General features: G+C 39.2%; 1 protein-coding gene across 1 annotated transcript; it reads right to left on the reverse strand.

Moving 5' to 3' along the window:
* Nucleotides 1–3,441: 3,441 nt before the first annotated feature.
* On the reverse strand, nt 3,442–18,944 carry slc17a8 (solute carrier family 17 member 8). Its single transcript, XM_036585131.1, has 12 exons — nt 18,468–18,944; nt 14,694–14,949; nt 13,321–13,439; nt 12,297–12,411; nt 11,131–11,218; nt 8,706–8,792; nt 6,754–6,896; nt 6,249–6,398; nt 5,973–6,105; nt 5,761–5,871; nt 5,529–5,656; nt 3,442–3,933 (listed from the first exon to the last, which is right to left on the reverse strand). Exons 1-12 carry the CDS (start codon nt 18,566–18,568, stop codon nt 3,583–3,585), a joined length of 1,782 nt encoding a protein of 593 aa, XP_036441024.1. The 5' UTR covers nt 18,569–18,944; the 3' UTR covers nt 3,442–3,582.
* Between the last annotated feature and the right edge of the window lie 4,345 nt (nt 18,945–23,289).

The following is a 23,289-nucleotide window of genomic DNA, read 5'->3' on the forward strand; positions in this document are numbered from 1 at the left end:
GAGTAGAGTTCATCATGAGTCACCTGAAAAGATTCATTTAAAGTCACGCCTCCTTCATGGAGTGAGATTTACCCGAACTATGATGAAGGCCAGCGTCGTTATAATTGCGAACCAATCTAAAAACAAACTCTTAATCATTTACTGGCTGTTGCTCCATCCAGAGCGCTTCTTTCTGAGTCAACACAGAGTATTCTGAAATAAACAAAACCTTTGCCATTAGCTGTCTGCTGTTTGTGGAGCTCAGAGTGGGGGGTAGGGTTTGTGAGTGGCCTTGGGAGAAGGACACATCTATGGCTCTGCTACAGGCTACTGTAATGGTGTTGTAATGAATTTCATTCACCGTAATGTAACTTGGTACCAGCAATGGTCCCCATCTTTCCCACATGGCATGAACTGGCTGTTATCAGTGGCCTAACGTGCTGCTGACTAATAGACGCCAAGCTACCAAACGTGTCAAATCACAGACAGAAGCAACTTTTGAGCAATTCGTCCTTATTCTGTTAAACATTGACAGGATTTTTGAGGTAACACAAAGGGACACGGCTTAATCTGCCCGTAATATCATATTCTGAAGGTCACAGGGTTTGATGTTTGATCAAGCATTAAAAAAGTTCTTGCAGTGTACTGTTTCAGAACTGCACTAACTCGTAAAAGGCTGATGGTGAGATAAGACAATCAAACAGCTCTTTAAACTGAGAAACTACTTGTCACCGTCCCCAAACACGAGTTGTTAAGGACTGCGACAAAAATCTTCTACAGCCAACCATAACAAGGTCCATGACCTTGAACTTTCACAAGGTTTATCTAAAGGCAGACCTGTTAACGCGCTGTGGTAGATAGTGGTTTACTTGCAGGCTTTTTTAAATGTAATCCAACATACTCCTGAGGCCCATGATGCTTTGAGTGATGTATGGACAGAAATTCCGGCGATGCATGAGAGACAATATGTTAAATGCTAACAACATCCTAACATGATTCATAAATAAATAAAAAATCTATAAAATCTTTCTGTCAACAGAAATCTGAACCAGCCTGAGAGAAAAGCTTTAGTCAGAGGATTCTGTTTATAGCCTACACAAATTACTATTAATTATTTTAATTATTAATAGTATAATAATTATAATTAATTATTAGTAATTATAATTAATTATTAGTAATTTACTTAATTTACTTTAGTAAATTACTTAAGTCATTTCATTTCAACTTTTTAATGTTGTTTACACTGTCAGGAACAGATATAAAGCCATAAAGCAATGATATTACATAGTAATGTTTGATGGGCACAGATTTCAACAATAACACCTGGGCTTCCAAGCATTGATCAGGAAGCCACATTCACACGCAGTTGAAGCACTGCACTTTCTTAAGAGGTTTATGCTTGTAAAATTCCTGTTCTTGCCATACTTTCAGCTTAAATCGGCTGCAGTGACAGCTGCAAATTGCACATTGTCCCCTTTACATTGTCACAGACATAGAATGAGACATAAAACGGTAACTTAACAAGTAAGCACATGTTCCTTGACTTATTTAAAACAGTAATGAATGATACTTCTGTTCCACAACTTGATTTTTCAGCCGTAATCATGAAATACAGCCACTGTATTTCACCACATCTTTTCAAACTGGCGCTAACAAAACATTATTGGAGGGCTCAACATGCTTGAAGGAGAACTCTAAGGGTCTTTTTATACCTTACATCAACATGCATATTTGGTGAGCGGATCACGTTTGGATCACCGCATGAAATGCCAGTTGTAAACAAAGTTCGTCCAGATACAATCCAGATACGAAACACATGTTAATGTAAGGTGTAAACAGGCTATGACTGCCAATTTTGTTACATCAACTAACAGATACTCCCATTGGCTGACATTGCGCTGAGTGATGGTATAAATGGAGGACCATCCTTCCTACCCAGACAGAGCGAAGACCAATCATGCTCATGGATGGCTGTGGCATCACTGGGGATCAAACTCCTGATGATGAGGCCAATGCTTGTGCCATTCGGGAGCCCCTTTTATAGCAAAATCTTAATCTCCAGCACTGAAGAGTGGTTTAACAATGCAGTTTGCACACTGTTCAGTTTCAGACTAGACTCTTTTCATGTCTGGAAATACAAATAAAACACTTCTTGTGTGAATGTTCAGTGCTGTTTGAAGAACGATAAAGTGAAGGATGTTTACATCTACATGACAGAAACCAGCACAGTTCTGTCAGTTCTTAACAATGAGTAAGTGAGCCAATTTAAGCAAGTCTGCATAAACAAGCACAGCCATTCTCCACCAGAACAGCATGATAACGTGAACAGCTTGTGAGATAGCCCCAACATCAGTCCTTCCACACTCAGCTCATTAATAGTGTGAAACTGACTAATAACACAAGTAGATCTTCTCTAAACTTTGTCATGTTCAAAGATGGTCACAATGTAATGCTCTAGGAATGGACATTTATTTCTAGGAAGATTATTGATAGCATGTGGAATCAAAGTACAGTTTCGCTGAGACACATCAGTTTTGGACTTGAAGTGTAAAAAGGAACCTCATTTGAAAACCATTACTTTATTCTTCTCAAATTAAGCTTTAATACACACAGTAATAGCTACAGTAACAGAAATAAACACCTTTATATTCATTTCAGCAAAATTACTTTGACAATAAGTTGAAGCTGTGCTTCAAAAAAGAGGCACATTGCTGGCTTTGAACACCGAAACACATTTGACAGAATGCGCTGCAGGATCCTACATTTTCAGACTGTATTTTTGATACGTTTCAGAAATAAAATCTGAAAAGTCCACCTTTCTTGTGGATGCAGTGTTCCTCATTCCTTGTCCATCCACTGAAACAAAATTCCAGATCACAACACTAAACCATAAAAGTCCAAGATGATGGTAGAGGAAATAATGCAGGTGATTTAGTTCCTTTGCTAGATTTGCGGATCAGTTGAGGTTGCCCAACAACATGCAAGCTCACCATAGCCTTTTAAAAATAGTTCTGATCCCTTAACACATTCAGTATTTGCCTTTTATTGCATAGCTTACAACAATAGGCATAAAAAATCAAAGTGAGTTAAAAAGAAATGATGCATAACCTACTATGTGGACAAATTCCATTCCAAGAAACTGTTATTAACTATGACTTGTGAAATTATTTCTGATGCATTTTATTGTTACATTCCAAAGCTTTTTTATTTGATTTATTTTAGCTTTTATTTTTCTTCTTTTTCCTGTTTTTTTTCAGTTTCTGAAGAAAATGCTAGGGTGTTTGCTAAAAATGTAAGCCTCCATCATCTCAACATGAAGTCCATCACACAGCAACAGACACTGATGTCCCACAGATAACTTTAACCTTATTAATGTATTTACGTGTTATATCAGGGAGAAAGGATGGAAAGTCAGAAAGGAGCCAAAATATAGTAATTTGTGAGAAAACCTTGTTGATATGTTACAGTCATATGGGTAGTATCCCTTGTATTGATGCTGGAGTGGAGAGCCTATTTCAACAGCTACTGAAATGAACATTTTCACCTCAGAAGCACACCAGTGAGGTGAGGGCAGTCCTGGGTTCATGATGAACCCACAAAGTGTCATTGATAGTGCTCCTGATAGTCCCCGTTTTCACAAGGGTACGATTCCTTTTCATCGTCCTCCTGCATGGTCACCCCTCTTTTCTTTTTCCAGCCCTTCTTGCGGCCGGCTGAGTTCTCTGTGGTGGTCCCGTAGGACTTCTTCTTGCTGGGGGCAAGGGCGCTGTCACAGCTGGGCTCCGTCTCCTGAGCCAGTTCATCCTCTCCAATGATACCACACTTCTCTTCACTGGTGTTCTCTGGATCTGCCCAGTCCTGCTTCTCACCGGACGCAAAGATGGCGTAAAAGATCACTCCGCAGTAATGCACCATAGAGGCAATCACAAAGACATTCTGCCACTCCCGGCGGGTCTGTAGAAGATAATGAAATGCATGTCAGAATCATAGCAGCTAAAGGTGTACAGAAAGAATTGCATCACATTAAGAAGATAGCATCATGACCAACTTCATCTCATAAGTTGAATATCATTGGAAAACAAAGATTTCCACGTATTTTTGACATAAAAGAGTCTGATGTACTATGCAAACATTGTACTATTCACTTTCCAGTTTGTACAGTCTATACATGGAAACCAAGCTGCAAAAGTAGCTCATTTTAAATCATCATGGTTTATTCACGAATGCATATTCGACTCCCCATTTATCTGTTCAGCTGCTAATTCATGTTGATATGAATTGGAGTGTTGTTAAGCCAGAGAACTTGTAGCAGATTTACTGTAGTGAGGATGTGGAAAAAATTAATCAACATTGTACTGTTAGTGGCCATCAGGAAGCAATATCCCTGCAGCCTTTCAAAAGAATCAAACAAATAGAAGTTACTGAAACTTTATTTCCCAACTTCCCTAAGGATTCTAAACTTAACAGTTCTGTACATTTCATTCCAAACTTTATTTTCAATGAAACGCAATACAGGACAGTCAGTAAGAGCACTGACATACATCGGAATCAACAAAAAGCGGCCCATGGGCCAAATCCAGCCAATGAGCAAGTTTAACATCAAGTACAGTAGTTAGTCTAGTTAGTGAAAATGATGCACCAGAGCAGACTTCACTGTCACTGCCGTCTTATAAACGTCCTTTACAACGGGTCCTTGGCAATGATGTCATGTTAAGGCTCTCGTATTTTGTATTAGCAAAGTTTTGCTATTCACAAACACAAGAAAAACTGTCACACTTCACAGCCCTGTTAAAACATAAAATCAGTGCCTCACTGAACCGTCTGCCAGTATGTTTTCTGTTTTATTATATGTCTCCCAGTGATAGAATGTAACAAATATCTGAATGGTGATTTATGTACTTGTCTACTGGTATCTTGAATCAAATTCTTATTATGTATGTAGAAGGTATATTCTAGCGCAAGCTCCATTCCTCGCAGGCCAAAACACTGCAGACTTCAGCATGCTGCCTCATTAAACACAGCTGATTCATTTCATGATCTTATTAGCAAGGCCTTCATGAACTGAATTCAGAGCATTACAGGAGGGTAAATGTTAATCTCCACAGCACTTTGGCTTAGAAGGTCCCCAGTTTGACATGCCTGTTCCAGCACTATTCTAGAACAATATGCACAATTAGATAAAAACAGCAACTGTGACTGCATATCAGACAGTAAGGGTATACAAGCAGAGGTCTGACCCAAAAAGTATTTGCTACATGAGAGTTCAGGAATATGTCTTGAAGGTTTATGAACAAAAAATTATTTGATTAACTTTGATTTATTCCAAAGGAAAATGACTTTCTGATACATAAAACCACACAAAGTAGAAAAAGTGGAAAATTATGTGAATAATGGGAAAAAATAAAATATGAGGAAAAAGTAGAAAATAGGCCCTTAAGGTAAAGTTCAGTTATTTAACTATTGGATTCTACTGTCAAGACATCTATGGCTTAAAACTTATTTGCTATAAACATCTGTATGCACATTTCAAGGTAAAGAGAAGCACCTACTTTATGTTTGGTCAGCGCTCCCACGATGAGAGGACACACCATACCCGACAGGGTACCCACTCCATTGGAGATGCCCATCAGGATGCTGGCATAGCGGGGAGCAATGTCCAGGTGATTCACATTGAAACCTAAGATTGTATGATCAAACATTAGGAAGAACATGAATGAACTGAAAGGCTTAGATACGCTAAGTATCTTCTGACAATTCACAGTGGTCACAAGTTACTCTAACCTGATATGGCAAAGCCGCTAAAGCCCACTGCCAGGACAAGAAATGAGATGGCTACTCCACGTGTATGTGAGAATCCCACCACCAGAAGCAAAGTGGCCTCCATCCCAAAACCTGAGAACCACATGAACAGCAAAATTACTCTGGTTTATCTTGTTGATATTTCTGTGACAAGTTTCATTCACACTAACTTCTTATTAGCGCGCTAAACAAACCTCCACAGTTCATGATCTTGCGCACGGTTGTGGTCGAGAGGATTTTACGGCTCCTCAAGAAGTCAGCCAGCTGGCCCCCAATCGGCACGATAATGGTCATCACCATGTGGGGCACAGCTGATAGGATGCCCACCTAAGAGACACATATTAAACAGTTATATACCGTATTTCATTCATTACGTGAAGAACTCGTCAGCAACTATCCATGAAGTTGTCTGTGTACACAGTACAATGGCGGATGATGGCATTCTATGGGCAAAAATCAAAAAAGCTCACTTTGCTCATGGGAAAACCAAAGACCTCTTCAAAGTAGGCAGGCTGGCTGATGAGCAGGAGGTAGAAGGTCCAGCTGCGGCAAAAGTTGGCCACAATGATGGCATAGACTGGCATGGAGGTGAAGAACTGTCGCCACGGAGTCTTGAATTTCTGTAAGAAATTGGTGGAATTAACCTCTTGAGCACAGCGTCCATCTTCTCAAAACATCAGAAATTAGTTTCAGTGCAACTTGTGTCAGAAGATGTTATGCATTATACAGTACATTCAATTCAACAGATATTGTGACAGAGCAGCTCTTCAGAAAACCAGGCCCAGGTGCCTAATGAATGAGCCAAGGCTGAAAGTAGCAATGAAAAACATGCTAAAGGCATGAAAAACCTTGCAAGGAATTAAGAGTCAAAAGGCAGCCTATCATCCTCTGGTTAACATTTGATAGTCAAATTAAAATATAAACCTATGCTTTATTAGAATTGGTGATGTGAAGCAGGAGATCCTGGTGCTGTACCTCAGTAGCACTCATTAAGTTGGCCCCTTCTCCAATTGTGGTCTCGATGTATGTTTTCTCCTCCTCACTGATAGTAGGGTGCACAGCTGGGCTTTCATAGGCAAGCAGGAGCCAGAAAGTATACCATATGATTCCGAAAACTCCTGAGCAAACATAAACATGCCAAAAATCAGACCAGATCCTTGTTTTTAGTCAGATTACAGCATAGCTAAATTTAGGGTCGGTATCTGTTATTTGTTCATCAATATGTCTTTAAATACACTATTATGAGTGGATGATATAGCAAAAATATAATATAACAATACTTCACAGTTTTTCATGATACACAATGTCACAATATTTATTTTTTCTGACATTTGTTGTGTTAGAATAGACAAAAAAGAACCAGTGGTGCTGCATTTTTAAAAATACTATCAAAAATGATGTTTTACACACTTCACTGAACTAAATCTAATTAGCCAGGACTGGTTAGGGCATCTTATTAATGAAACATGCAGTTGGCCAGTGTTCTTTAAGTACCGAAGATATCCACGATATACTCAGAAAGGCATACTGTAACATATTGTGGCGTAATTTATTACAATAACAATAAATATTGTCATATTGCCAATCCCTAAACACTATATGGCCAAAAGTATGTGGACACCTGACCATCACACCTGTATGAACTTGCTGAACATCCCATTCCACAACAATGGGCATTAATATGGAGTTGACCCCCCCCAAACAGCCCCTACTCTTTTAAGGAGGCTTTCCATAAGATTTTGGAGTGTGTCTGGGGGAATTTGTGGCACTGATAGAGAAGGCCTTGCTTGCAATCGCCATTCCAATTCATCCCAAAGGTGTTCAGTGGGGTTGAGGTCAGGGCTCTTTGCAGACCACTGGAGTTCCTCCACACCAAATTAATTAAACAATGTCTTTATGTAGCTTGCTTTATGCACAGGAGCGCAGTCATGCTACAACAAGAAAGGGTATTCTCTAATGTTCTCCTGGCAGCCGCCAAAACCCAAATTCACCCATCAGACTCCCAGATAGTGAAGTATGATTCATCACTCCAGAGAACACGTTTCCACTGTTCCAGAGTCCAGTGGCAGCTTGCTTTACACCACTCCGGCCCAAGCTTAGCATTGCGCATAGTGAGCTTAGGCTTGTGTGCAGCTGTTCAGCCATGGAAATCCATTTTATGAAGCTCTCAACACACAGTTTGTGTGCTTATGTTGCCTCCAGAGGTGGTTTGGAACTGTAATGAATGATGCAATAGGTGATTTTTTTGAGGCACACACTTCTGCACTCAGGGCCGCTCCATGGCCAAGCTGTTGTTGCTTCTAGATGCTTCCATTTCACAATAATAGCACCTACAGTTGACTGGGGTAGATCTAGCAGGGGAGAAATTTCACAAACTGACTTGTGGCAAAGATGCCATCCTATGACAGTGCCATGTTTAAAGTCACTAAGCTCTTTAGTACAACCCATTCTACTGCAGGTGTTTGTCTATGGAGATTGCATGGCTATGTGCTTGATTTTATCCACCTGTTAGCAGTGGGTGTGGCTGAAACACCTGTACTCAATCATTGGGGGAGTTGTCTACATAATTTTGGTCATATAGTGAACATTAAATTTACATTTAGGTTTAAGTTTTTATGTATGAACTGTGATGCAGAGTGTGAGTCAGGCCATTATTACTTTGTATAACCTCTAAAAGCCATAATATCTGAGAAAGTATATACTGAGTGTAATTAGAAATTAATTACAAATTAATAGTAAAGCACTCATTTACCATCCTCCTGCCCTCATATACTCATATACTACTTTACTCTAGCATAGATCGTAAAAGGGTGTTTTTGTTTCTTGTTAAATGCACTACAGAATGATAACAGGTATCTTTATACGTACTGTGTTGTTTAGATACACTCAGTGTAATGCTGGTGTGGGCTTTGGAGATGTGATCTCACCATAAATGTAGAAGACGGAGGGCCAGCCCACATACTGCACCAGCACGCCTGCCAGAGGCATGGCAATCACTGCACCTGCATAGGACCCTGTCAAGCAGAACACATGTGGGAGTAGTTAGGGTTAGTTTATCACAGAGAGGGAAAACGGAGATTAATTAATCTGAACTGCAATTACAGCATGTCTCCCACACAACCATTTCAAGCCCTCCAGTGGTTACAAGGATGGCTGTAAAATTGCCAGTGGTCCACTATTTCAGTTCCGTCGTTTTTTATTTTTATATGATGTGACAAAGCCCATTATTTCATCCTGAAGTTGTAGAGAGAAAGCCGTTAAGAAAGGTGTTACATGAATGTTTCAGCAGTCTCTGAAGGAAATTTGAGGAAAATTCCAGCATTTTTCAAACTAAACTCAATCTACAGCATACAGGAAATGACCATCGCCAGTAATTTCCCTATACTTAGAAAAGAACAGAAAACCTGAGTAACCAAAACACCCTCCTAAGAGAAGCCAATGGGCAGATGCTTGAAGTTCAGGTCGAGGTTATTGTCCATGGTAAATGACTGTGATTTTACAGAGGTTAGGTAGAAAGATGATGAGTTTTCCTTTAAAAGAATAACAGAGTTACGTTTGCTCACAGTGATGGTGATTAAAACTGTCTTTTTACAAATCAAAATCTGTATTTTTTATTTTGTAGTGTAGCCTCTTATGCTCCTTGGAACCACCGGTGGTTCCAAAACGCATTTCATCATATTCTTCATAACTTCATTCAAATCAAAAACATTCAAAAGGTGGGTGTCATATGAGAGCTGTCTTCTTTCCAGTCAAATAGATGGGTAATGTAATTTTAAACCCTTATAATAGAAGAAGCTGAACTCACATTTTTTTTTTTGTCTACAAAAAGTTGACCCATTTTTCCACAAATCTGGGCTATAAACTGATGGTCTCTCTTCAGTGATTTACTCTGTAAAAATTATTTTTGTAAAATAATACAAAGAGCGTCAAAGATTTTTGGCTTTCAGTAGTAAATTGTAAGCATATAGCAATATGTGTATGATCATAAAACACATGTTCTGTTCATTTGAGGGGAGCTTTTACAAAAATAAATAAATAAATAAAATAATAATTTGCATTTATTTCATGCAATTACTGAATGATTTGCCTTATGATTTGGTCATGTAAATTCAGATGGACAAACCAAAATATACCCTGGAGCATAAGAGGTTAATGGCTTTAAACACTCCCTCACAGAAAGTTATTACAAGAAATGGTCATGAATACGCTGCTTGATTCCTAAGACATTAGTTTTACAATAACTCTGAGATATGATTTTGGCCTAAAACATATTTTTTCAACATTAATATTCTCAATAAAAACAATAGTATTCAAATTTTAAAAAGGTTCATGCAGGGAGGGGCAAAATATCACAAAGAACCTCTTTTTTTAGATCTACCATTATTTTACCATCATCAACATTACATATAAAAACTGGTTTTGGATAGTAAAGGAAATGGCTACATTTGCATTATAGACATTGTTATCTCAGGTTCCTATCACCACCTATGTAAAGAAATCAGCCAGTAAGTTTCCCTACAATGCATAATTTCACATCAAACAGATTCTGAATGAATCCGTTTACATCTTAATGATTGAAGTATCTAGAAATTTGAAAAATAGGTGAAATTCCTCTTTCATATCTATCATTGAAAGTTGCTCATAAAGTCATCAAACACAGAGACACAGAACACTGACCCTTTTTCCAAACATCAACAACTCCTTTAGTTGTTTAGTATTCAGTCTGTCTCAGCTAAAGGTAATGTGATTTTAATGAAAAGGCGTTTTCATATATTTATCATTACCGGATGCGCTCACAAACACTTCAGTTTGGAGTGGGAAGGTCTCTGCCGGAGTTGGGCAGAGCGGAGTGTGCTACTTCATTTGTATCAATGGGGAGGAAGAGAGCTCCTTCACATGCAGAAGGTGAAGCTGCATGCACACCATCTCCATTCAGAGGCAACGTCAAGAGAGGTTTGAAGAATGGGTTGTCATGGTACCATTTTATTGAGAAAGACGGCTATTTTTAATGCATGTGTGTATGGCGGGTAAGGTGTAATGAGTAGACAGACATCTGCACAACAAAACTTAGCCTCTCCTAAGCATTCAACTGCCATCAGCACTGGACACTGATTGTGCATTAGTCAGCATGTTAGCCATTAGCTTCAGCTCTGACGCAGGAGCACTAAAATACTTTTAAAATACTGCATCATTTCACAGTTTGAATATGTTAAGAGGATATAGTGCCATCAGTAAGATAATGGCATGCGTAAAGAGCTTTTAGTAAATCATGACCGATTGAGCTAATTAGCCTACATGTCCAGGTTCAATGTAAATCATTAATGTAAAAACATTTCTCGTAGATATACTCACCACAGAAAGAGGTGGTGGCCAGTCGGCTTCTTTCCAGCGGAGGAGCCCATTTGCTCCACATTCCGTGGCAGGCTGGATATGTGACTCCCTGATATACACACACATACATACACACATTTGACAAAATTTCTAGGTCACTGTTCAACAGGTTACAGTCAAAATGTGTCATTAAATAGGCCTCTTTATCTGTGTTCCTAGCTGTTAATCCATTGGTGGGCTTTTATCATAAATAACTATGTTCAATTTTGTGCTTTGAGTTTTGCCAACCCAAACTATCCCATTCAATTACTCAGGATTTCAGAAAAGATTTCCTTTGCCTAAGCATCTTGGGACCCACAGAGCTGAACCAGATAATCAGAGGCTGTAGAGAAAGGGTGGGGAACTCTGGTCCCGGGGGGCTGGATTAATGCACAGTTTGATGATTTGGTGCTCAAACACAACTGACTTGACTTTTTTAGGCAATTTTACTACCCAATTTTGTCGTGGCCTGTTTTCACCTGTTGGCGAGGGTGAGGGCTGACATGTGTTTTCATGCATTCAAACTGCTGCTAACACAACGTCGCTGGACAACTTCAATGCATTTGGAGGCTAACTGCTAATTCTCTTATGTCAGCTAACAGATGTGTGTGTTCGTTAGCACCATGCTGGGTGATGGGGAAGCAGAGGGCCATCCTACCCTCCCAGAAAGAGTGAGACCAATTAAACTCCTGGCTACGGATGGCTGTGGCATTCAAACTTGCAGTCTCCAGACAATAGCACAACACTTAAATGGTTGCCCTAATTAGGGAGCCCATCCTAGGGAGCTACCGGAGTTCAATTTCCAGCCCAGGCAAGCACTCCATGCTTTAACAATGGGAGTCCTTGGGCAAGACTCCTGATGCTCCATTTTCTTTACTTCTGTGAAAAATTATTAGATTATCAGTTTCTCTGGACAAGGGCATCTGCCAAATGCCATAAATGTAGGGAAATGTAGGGAAAAGCAGGGAAATCTTAACACTGTGCAGCCCTCCGTTCCCCACCCTTGCCACAGAAGAACAAAACATTGCAGACTAACCAAAGGACGGCGTTGAGAACCTCAAAACTCTATATGATAGATGGAAAAAAATAGATGAAACGTCATTTTGATATTAGAGTTACAGAAATCATGAGATGTCCCTTTCACTAACCTCCACCAGCCCTTGCAGTATTCGTACAAACATGACACAGCCATAGTGGACCCTCGCAGCTGATGGGATGAACATGTTCAACACTGACGTCAAGAAAATGGCCGCCCCAAACACTCTGAGGAAAAGAAGTAGATTTTATAGATTTTACAACCCATTTTCTTTTGGTTTGAATTGGGCATTAAAAGATTTTTAATGTTTGGACTTTAATATGGTCTTGGCCTAGCAACAACAGTTCTTTGAATGACTGAAATGTTCATTTATAAGCATATAATATCACAATATCTCATGTTCTTTGTCTTAGACACTGCAGTTGTTTACCCCTACAATACTCTCTTATAGTGAAATAGTGACACCTACAGTTCAGCACTGACTTTGTATGTAGATGGCAATGAATAAGCCAAAGTCTATGTTTAAATATGTCAGCAAACAAGCAGCAATGAAGTCTATATGCACAGAATTCTGAGATTTAAGACATTAAATATTTTAGCGCAAATGTTTCAACTTGCTAATGGATGGTCTGGCACCAAGAAAAAATTTAAGAATGGCCTGCTTAATGTAGTGAAGCTTCAACGCCATGAGTCATACAGCAGGGAGCCATTTTGGATTGATCCACTTGCGATTTATCACCATTTACTTCATCCCTCCATTATTTTTTTCTTTCCAAAACAGTGTGTAAGTGACACTTGTAATATTCCAGAGGCTGCTGTTTCAGGGAGAGATCTGCGGCAGGATCTTTCATTATTAACTCTGTCAGCCTCATGTCCTCTTTTCCTGTGAGGCTTTTATTACAGGAGCCGCTATCGCACCTCTCATCAACACACCGGACTTCTTTAACCCTTACAGCCCTGACTAAGGAGATCCACCCAACAAACTCCAGACAGATGCCATTACATTCTTTAATACTAAATTGTTATTTTTCTTTGGGTAGCTTTACTTAGTTTCCTTTCTGTCAGTGAGGACAATGTGAAGCTTAGGTTTAATTGTCTCTTCCTGTCCTAAGGTATCCAGAAGTCTGTTAGCTCACCTGTTAGCTGCTAGCTTGTTGGAGATGAAGCCTCCAGGGATTTGAGTGACAATGTAACCCCAGAAAAAGGAGCCATGTATCAAGCCTACTGTCTCAGGATCCCAGTTAAACTGAGCAGGCTGGAGGATCAGACACAGCAATAGAGAACATGTGTTAGTCATGGGGATGAAGTTAGCAGTACAAATATATATCACAATTTACTGAAGAGAGAAAAAGAATGGAAGCTCATTCTCACCAAGTAGAGGAGAAAAAATAATCTTTTTTTTTCAGTTCTCTCTTTCTGGCAGCAATATGTAAAAATTTTAACTTAGTTTCTCAAAATAATCGCATACTATTTCAAAATAATAACATATTTTAGTATCTTAAAATAACATTATCACAGAATAAGTACTAAATTATTAATTCATTACTAAATAATGACAGAGTCAATATACTGTGAGGGTAACTGATTATTTTAACATAGTCATTATTCTAAAATAATAAATAATAACTTTGGGATAATATGTTATTTGACAAAACTGAAAGGTTCAAGAAAATAAGTTATAATTTTGATATAGTGTGCAGTTATTTTGAGATGCTAAGTCAACATTTTGACATACTGCTGCCAAGAAAAGAGAAAAACAAATAAACAAACAAACAAAAAAAAATCTGTTCTAACTGGCAGGAATGGGCTTCCATAAGAGAGAGAATCCAGCAGAAATATTTTACTGGAATTCCCTTATTGAAAATAAACAGTGAAAAAAAACATGATTCATTCCTTTTAAATATTGCATGTCAAATAATGTAAAAGATGTACACTTTAGGATTCTGTAAAGAATTCATCCATGAAAATCCATGTTTTTCAAATCTTATGTAGAGTCTCAGAATGATTAAGAACCCAAATAATACCAGTGCAGAGCAGCACTAATCAAAGTGTTGTTTTTTGTTTGTACTTATGTTTTATGTCTTTATTATCTTTTGTTTTACTAACATTCTTACATTCTGGTATGTTGTTATGTATAGTACTACAATACTTTTAAAGAGATATAAAGAATGAGAGAGAGAGAGAAAGAGGGAGAGAGAGAGGGAGAGAGAGAGAGAGAGAGAGAGAGAGAGAGAGAGAGAGAGAGAGAGAGAGTTTTTCACTCATACTTCCCCTCCCCTTGCCTCAGACTACAGGAAATTACAGGAAATTGCAGTGGCTAACTACATGGAAAGTCACTGATGAGATTTTACGCTAAAATCAAAACCCAGATTATCTTTGGTTTGATCACCTCAGCTGAACTGGTTAACTACTGTGTCCTGTTCATGGCGCAGCGTATACGTATTCTTATATTTTCACAGTAACACATTCACGTCAGAAATGCATATTTACTTCATGCTTTTTTGATCACCTGCATGACAGCAGTCCCATTGATGTACACCGTGTTGTTGTTGACCATTTCTACAATGGCCACACCCAGGTTGCAGCGGATGCCAAAAGAGATGCAGAAGCCCAGGCCGCTGAGAATAGCAATGATGTAACGCTTGGGCAGGCCGAAGCAGCCACAGTCCAGCAAGGGCGGGCTGTGCTGGGGGGCTGCCACTGGCCTGCCATCTTCCGTCAGCTCTATCTGATCCTCCTCATCCACGTTGGTGCCATCAATCTTCCTGTGGAGAGGTGGGGGGGGGGTCACACTTTAGGGCAATGGTCACCATCCCTCCTCCTGGAGATCTACCTTCCGGAAGGTTTCCCTTTCATCCCAAACATAACAGCTAAAGACTTGGAGACAATCATCTACTGGACTAGGCATGGTGGATTAGGCCCAGTTCTAAACTCTGCAGGGCAGCAGATCTCCAGGAGCAGGGTTGGTGACCACTAATGTAAGACATAAGCAGGGGTTTCCAACTCTCGACTGATGTTCAACACATGATTTGCACATGATTCAGCAAGATAATGCTTTACAAAGATGCACTCCTCTCTTTAGATCAGACTCTGAGGTGGTGGTTGTCTACTAACTGACCAAGGTTTGTTGGAGCATCTCAAGGTTACCGTTTGAGAATCATTTGTCATTTCGTCTCACCAGCCCTGCACTCAGAACTTGTGTTCTGCCTTAGTATACAGATCCACTTTTGATTGTGCTCTGCGCTTTCCAACAGGCATATCCTCACTGCAATCAGAGAGGGCAGCAAGAGGTGGCTCCAGAAAGGTCATGGAGTGGAGCGTTTGTAACTCACTCCCTCCTCCCTTTTGCCCGCACGCACACCTGCTCCATTACAGAACCTCCATCTCGCCTCTCATCCTCCACCTAATGGCAATGACTTTCATCTTGTCTGCTCTCAAACGCACACCTGAGTTCCTGTGTCTCCGAGAATGGAGAGAATTCTCAGAGAGTTGAATAAAACACTAGAAATGCTGCATAAAGAGGTTTCTTTTTATGATGCCCCAGAGCTCTCAGTCTTCCTCTCACTGATGTTTGTGAACAAGATGAACTTGCAGCTTTCAGGTTCATGAGGGTTATTGCAAACACTGAAAGGCTGGATGCTTTCTCAAGGGCTCCTCTTGTGAGATGCTCTAGATCATTCACAAAAGACACATGCACTAAGATAAACAGAAAGTTGAAGGCTGTTTTTAATCATTCTCCAGTATTACTTTTTTATTCAGCAAGGACAGAAATGTTTAGATTAGTGTTGCATCGGTTTTTAGTGAGATTCTCCAGCAGTCTGCTGCAAAACTATTCAAGTCGCCTTTGAAATGGACTGTTCCTCAGTGCTGCTCTGACAAATAAAGAGAAAAGGGCTTTTGAGAGACCTGGCTAACAGTGCCACGTTCATTAATGGGGATGGTGCTTGCAGGTTTCAAAAACAGACTTGCCGTCAAAAGCCAACATGACTCTCCCTCCCCCAAACCCATTATGAGGCCACAGTAAAAGAAACACTTTTATCCCAGTTCCCTGCCCAGATATCGAAGCATTCTCCTTTGCAATGAACATAAAAAAGTGCATAAGGTGCATAAAGGATGCATTGCACATTTCCTTCAGTACATGATTAAACAAAAATATCATATGATATTCCAGTTAACTGTCAAGTTACGGTTCTGTACAATCTATACATAATGAATACATAATTTATGACAAATAAAACACCCTCCCAAAGTCAGTACTTGCCATTTTGCAAATATAATTGCAGTTGTGAAGATACAATGGCACCATATGAACTAAATATGAGGTTACCAAGTGAAATATTTAACAATATTTATTATCCTCCACAATACAAGATTCACAAAATCTCACTGCACCTGAACCCTGCATGTTGCAATATCACCCAGGCACAGGAAATTATTCACTTTATCTCGTTTATCAAGTTGTCATATTTTCGACAGTGATCTTGCTTTTATATGGGGTTTCCAGATTTGTTATACTCTTGTGAATATGTATCAGATAAGAAATATGTATTAATATCTGAAAATACTACTCTGTGATATACTGCGAAATGCCTTGGCAATCACCTTACAAATTCATTAAATAACAAGTACTGAACAAAGACAGTCAAACACACAGGACTGCCTGATCTGCAGACAAAAGCCCTACTCACCAGCCTTAACTAGTCAAAACCCCTACAGCCTCAGTCAAAAACCTGACTGAACATTTAATCAATGAAGAAAGCTTCAGCCAGTAAAACCCCTACAGAATATGTTCTTCTGAAAAAAATGATCAGGCCTGAATGAATTCAATGCTGGCCTGAACTGCTTTAAGTTGGTTTTGTGCTGGTCTGGTGCTGGTTTAGCTGGTCACTCATCATGGTGCATACCAGCATCCAAAGCACTAAAACCTTGCATCTTAATTTTTGTTGTGTTTTACTTTTTGCATAATTTGAGTCCAGTTAACTTTTGAATTGTGTTAGAATTGTATGATGAACAGACCAATACACATGGCCCTAAATTGCTTGTTAATTTTTTTTAAACTTGTTACATTAAGTTGTGTTACACTGAAAGTTGAAAAGTAACTTTACATTAAAAAGAATATTTTTTCATTCTCCTTCAAATGTATCATTGTGGAGATCCAAGGTTTTCTTCCAACAATGATGTTATGCTAGTTTTGGTAGTGATCAGCATTTTATTGCTATTGACCAGCATACCAGCATCCAAAACACAATATGCTTGAAAAACCATGCTAGTCTACACTGTTGTCTCTATCAGGAACACTGAACAGCATGGTTAAAAAACCCTACTTCTAATCTAAAACTATTAAACAGCATTAGTTATTAACCTGAATGAAAAGCTCTAGATATTCAACACCCATAAACACATTTAGGCTAGCTAGTCAACAACCCTACTGATGAGCTTTAGATATTCAAATCCCCTACTGAACAGCTTTAGCTATTCAAATCCCCTACTGAACAGCTTTAGCTAGTCAACAACCATACAGAACAGCCTGAATTAGTCAAAACCCCTACTGAACAGCTTTAGCTAGTCAACCACCCTACTGAACAGCTTTAGCTAGTCAACAACCACACTGAACAGCTTGAATTAGTCAAAACCCCTACTGAACAGCTTTAGCTATTCAACAAACATACTAAACAGCTTCTGCCCGTCAACAACTCAACCGAACAGCTTCAGCTATTCAACCCTCCCAACAATTTTAGCTAGTCAAAACCCATACTGAACAGCTTCAGCTAGTCAATATCCCTAATTAACAGTTTCAGATAGTCAACGACCCCTTCATCACATTCAAATAGTCAGAAACCCTACTGAACAGCTTTAGCTAGTCAACAACCCTACTGAACAACTTCAGCCTGGTGACAAACCTACTGAACAGCTTTAGCTTTTCAAACCCCCTACTGAACAGCTTCAGCACATCAACAACATTACAGAACAGCTTTAGCTAGTCAACAACCATATTAGACGTACTGAACAGCTTTAACTAGTAAAAAAAAAAAATCTACTTAACAGCTTTAGGTAGTCAAAACCCCTATTGACAGCCTTAGCTTCTCAAAAATCCGACTGAACAGTTTCAGCCAGTGAAAAACCTACCCAACAGCTTTAGCTACTAAAAAAAGAAAAACTGGAGAACAGCATCCGCTAGTAAAAAATCTCACTCAACAGCCTGAGCTGGTCAAAAACACTATCGAAGAGCTTCGGCTAGTCTCCTTTTTAGAGCGGGTTCTGCACCCAACCTGTTTACACTTACTTCTGCAGGTTCCCCAGAGAGTCACCCACTGTGTTCTTCACCTCCTCCTTTCCTGGCTTCAGCACCTTCTCCTTCAGCCCTGCAAGTCCTCCAAACGGCATCTCTCTCCCTCCCTCTGGTTGCTCTTCTACAGACCTGGCTCTTGCCTTGCCGAACAGGTGGGATGTCCACTAGGCATTGATGCTCATCCTCCTCCTGGCTAGGCTGTTGTGGGCTGACTGAGGTGTGCTGAAAGGGGAGGTGGGATGCTGAGAGAGGGGAGAGGAGGGACTTGCTGGAGGCACTGGAGATGGGGACGTAACGGGGCGTCCGTCTATTTTCCTTCGCTTTGCATGGGCATAAAGAAGCACGTCCAAAAGGTCCTGATTTGGCAGCAAAAGGACAAATGCCCAGTGTCTTTGCTCTCACTGAACTCTCATCGCGGAGTGCATCTAGACACAACAGTAGTGGAAAGATTCTGGTGTAGTCTGTCCTCCTCACAGCCCCAACAGACACTGAGGATACCTGCTTCCCCTCCAAAAACCCCACCCTCCAGGTCCCATCCCATCTAGAGCAGGACAGTAAGACAGACAGGCTCAGGTCATTAAAGATTGAAGGCGAAGTTAGTTCAAGCAGGCTCAGTGTTGGACGATACGAGCAGATGTAACCAGAGATGGAGTATTCTGCTCCCAGACTCACTGCCATCCTGTGTTAGTATAACAAGGCCACTGAGGGTCAAAAGTATCACCAACAACAAATAAAACACTGAAGCAAGGGTTTGAAGCGTGTGTGAAGCTATATTGGAGGCAGTGGAGGTTCTTTTTGTAATGGTGTGAAGGTACTTGTTCCCAGTCTCTATTTGACTGTGATCAAAAATGTAGTACTTGTGAAAAATTCAGATATTGAGGTTTAAAAGATTCATCAGTACAGTGCGCGGTGGTGTGTTGAGCTCTATGCGTTTCAGTGCAGGCCTGTTTGGAAAACTGGTTTTGGCCTCTGTGGTGCTTCAGTAGACAGCCAGAAATAAACTCAAGTGTTGCCCCACTGGAAGTCTCTCATGCAATAACAAACCACATTCATTCCTAAAATAACTGCTAGGCAGAATAGAGTGACTTTTTAGTAGGACCAGTTAAAAGATTCTGCATGTGTGGATATAAAAATACTTAGGAGATGTAGGGAGTACAGTACTGTGCAAGAGTTCTAGATATCTTAGGAAATTATACTTGAAAAGCTATTTATCTCAGAAGTAAACATTTATTTGCTCTCAAACACACTACAATTACAATAAATACAAATAACAATAATACAAAACGCATTGATTTCGTGTCTGTCATTGTGTTCTTTCAGCCATTTCCAAACCTCTCCATGTAGTTACCATCCAACACCAAGTTTAACTCAATCAGTCATTCATTGAATTAAATCAAATGAGCTGATGATGGATTTTAACAAATCCCTGTGAATGCTGGAGGCATCTGGAAACAAACATGTCAACTACTGTTTGAAGACAAGACGCTCTTGTTCATTTTACTGCATTAATGTTTATTCTAATGTTATATGGTACTTTTACAAGCAAAAACACACTTACTGCCCAGATAAATGCCTTTAAACAATTTGCTTATGAGACAATTTTTTTTCTTTTGCACTGTACGTTATAAGAACCAACATGATTTAAGTTAACTTTTTTAACCTTCCTCTGGCTTTGCTGCACATCATTTCAGTGCACCAAAGATTTTATTTAGGTTTTTGGTTGTATGTTCCATGATTTGTTCACATGCTCATATATTGATTCCAGTGAAAGAGCTGAAGGATCATAAGGACCAATGTGACATCTAGTGGATCACATGGGAAGTGGTGGTCAGTACCCACTCTAGAACCTTATTTGACACCTGTTCCAATTTTTTATTACATTTTTACAAAACAGAGACTAGAAAGAAAACATCTTCAAGAAATGTGAGACACTGAAATATTACGATGTGTCACATACAGTAAAGTAGTAGTACTGTATCAGAAATGTATCTGACACACTGAACAGCTCAGTTCCTCCATTAGACCCCTTAGAAGATTCATTATATTCAAACACATAAATTACTCAATATAGCTTTTCAATGAGTTACTAAAATAGCAGAAACACACAGTCATATTAAAGTACTCATTCCATTCCTCAAATAAATCAGTTCTGAACTTGTAGTTCTACTGATTACTGTAGCACTACTGACTGACTGAATAGGTGTAAAATTTCAGTTGTTAGCCGTTAATCCCCAAATAGCAAATGGAGTAACTGACATACGCAGCTTGGCCAAGTTTGACGTATATTTTTCCACAATGCATGCTACAGTATAATAATAATGGATAATGGACAGTCCAATGTGAGCAGTTGCTTTTGATAATTAAACTTATTCACGTTCACATTTTATTATCCAGTTATAATTAAACAAACATAATGAACACACTTCTGCACATTTTGATGCACAATTACTGAATTTAACATATAGAAGAGAAAAATAAAATACAGCATGTGACCTTTGCAAAAGTTATGGCACATTTTATTTCCAGTATGTTTGCCTCAGCAAATAAACAGAAATTGTGAAATTTGCTGAAAAAATGTCATATTTAAGTTTGTTTACTGAAGAGGATGTGTGTCTCTTTTTGGTCAGAAAATCAACAAAACATGTCATTTGACCAGTGAGAGTAACAGTTTTTTCATTGTGAATTTTAGCTGGCGGACATGTCCCTTGAGGAAAATTAACTTTCTCTGTTGTACTCATGTCTGCTGTTCTCTGCTGTTTGTAGAGTTCAGTTTATTCATTCATATTGGGTCTGCATAATTCATTGAATAAGATGTAAACAAAGTCATTCAGAGTGGTTTAACGTGAAATGGTATATTACAGAGAAACTTATTGCCTCACATTTCTTTACAGTTACAATGACAGGAGGTAGCAGTCACAATGTCCATAAAGGAAATATAGCCATTATATTTACTGTCAAAATGACCACCTACATGTGTCTTTAGCATTTTTATATGTAATACTAGTAATGGTAAAATAGTGGGGGACTATTTTGCCTTTGAACGCCCTGCATGTACCTCTCTGCCATGAATGTATTTAAAAAATATGTTTTAGGCCAAAACTTTATCCCAAAACTATTGTAAAACAAAGCCTCACACATCACGCAATATAGTAAGTTTGTATTAGGTAGCTTTTAGAAGCACTAAACACTTTGGATGTCTGGTTCCTATCACCACCACTGGGAACAATTTGGTAAGTCGGTAGGAGTTTGTACGTTCCTGCAGAATGGAGTATTTCACATCAAAACACTCTGAATTACTTTGTTTACATCTCAACAGTTCAATTACACAGACACTTTGAACAATCTGTGATTTTTTCCTTTAAGTAAAAGAAAAACCAGGTTGCAACAGCAGAGCTGAACTACTAGAGATCACAAACAAGCATGATTTACTACCAGTATATTCAAATAAAATAATATGATTTATATAGTCATTTTATTATAGCAGTGGAGCAGTGGGGAAGAGCTCCATCATGGTAAACACTGAGATATGGATTAAATACAGGATTAGGGACCATGGGACACTTTATGTCTGTACTCATATTAAACGTCCAGCTATATGAAGATATTACTTATTATTCTACTTATTTAGAAAAATAAATAATTCATTACTTTTTTAAAAACTGTATTTATTTGTTATTCTAATTGAATTTAAAGCACACAACACAATAAAATATAAATAATAGTAAAACGTTCTCCAGTGTTAATCTCTCGGAAGGTATTTTATTCAATTTCACACAAAAATCTTTCAAAGAGAATAAAATGTTTCGTATAATTTCACTGAAATTAGAGAAGAAAATTAATTTGGACAACCGCAGGTTTATACTGATTTATATATATATATATATATATATAATATGATATATATATATATATATATATATATATATATATAAAGAAAGAAAGGAAGAAAATGAAAGAACAAAGAGGTTAATAGTGCAGCATACAATCACCAAACATGCTAATATGGCTTCAGTAGGATATATAAAATGAGCTGTTTTTCTATTCTGCAACTAACAATGATTTGAGAAAAAGAAGCTGTGAAGATATCAAAAAAGAACCGACAACGAAATATAAGTACTTTCTGAGAAGACTCGCTACTGAAGCTGAAGAGCTGACATTTCACAGGCATTGCTGTTCCCAGGTCCAAACTGCATACCGCTGCTAAATACATGGCTGCAGTCCAGTAAGCGTACTTGTGTCCTAACTAGCATGCTTAGAGCTTGTGACCCAATGAGCACACGTGAGTACTTGTGTTCTATGTTGTGTTTTAAATGGGCACCAAGATGAAGACCAACTTCCTTCCAAACAGACTACAACCCGCATACTTCTGTCCTAACTAGAACTAGACGCTTGCGAACATGTAGAATTCTAGCACGCCGAATAAAACACAGAACGAGTGCTTGTGGTCTACACAGAGAACGCTTAGCTAGTGCGAAAACTGAGGCCGCCAAATAGAACACAACCTGTTTTGAATTCCACGCCCTAGCTTAGTGTTCTAGTTAGAAGGCGAGCGCGCCGCGCGCCGGCCTGCCAATCAGCGGGCAGAAATGCACGCACTCGCTAAGCGTTCTACTTAGAACACAAGCACGCATATTGGACCGCGGCCCAATGACCGCATTTTTCTCTGCTTGCATAACATATCGCGTGACTTCGAGGGGTGAGTAACGTGAGGGGAAGCGCGGGGAGGGGAGGCGGCGTTCATGGCGGTAGGAGGAGACACGTCGTCGTCTTCCGCGTTTTCCCGGATCTCCACCTCTGCGTGTCCTGATTACGCCGC

Source organism: Colossoma macropomum, unplaced genomic scaffold (assembly GCF_904425465.1).
Source record: "Colossoma macropomum unplaced genomic scaffold, Colossoma_macropomum, whole genome shotgun sequence".
NCBI classification, from domain to species: domain Eukaryota; kingdom Metazoa; phylum Chordata; class Actinopteri; order Characiformes; family Serrasalmidae; genus Colossoma; species Colossoma macropomum.

Coding starts and splice junctions, on each gene's coding strand:
- slc17a8 (XM_036585131.1), bottom strand. CDS start 18,568: ATGCCGTTTGGAGGACTTGCAGGGCTGAAGGAGAAGGTGCTGAAGCCA. Junction 14,950..18,467: donor TCTCTGGGGAACCTGCAGAA/GTAAGTGTAAAC, acceptor ACCTCTCCACAG/GAAGATTGATGGCACCAACG. Junction 5,657..5,760: donor TAGCGGCTTTGCCATATCAG/GTTAGAGTAACT, acceptor ATACAATCTTAG/GTTTCAATGTGAATCACCTG.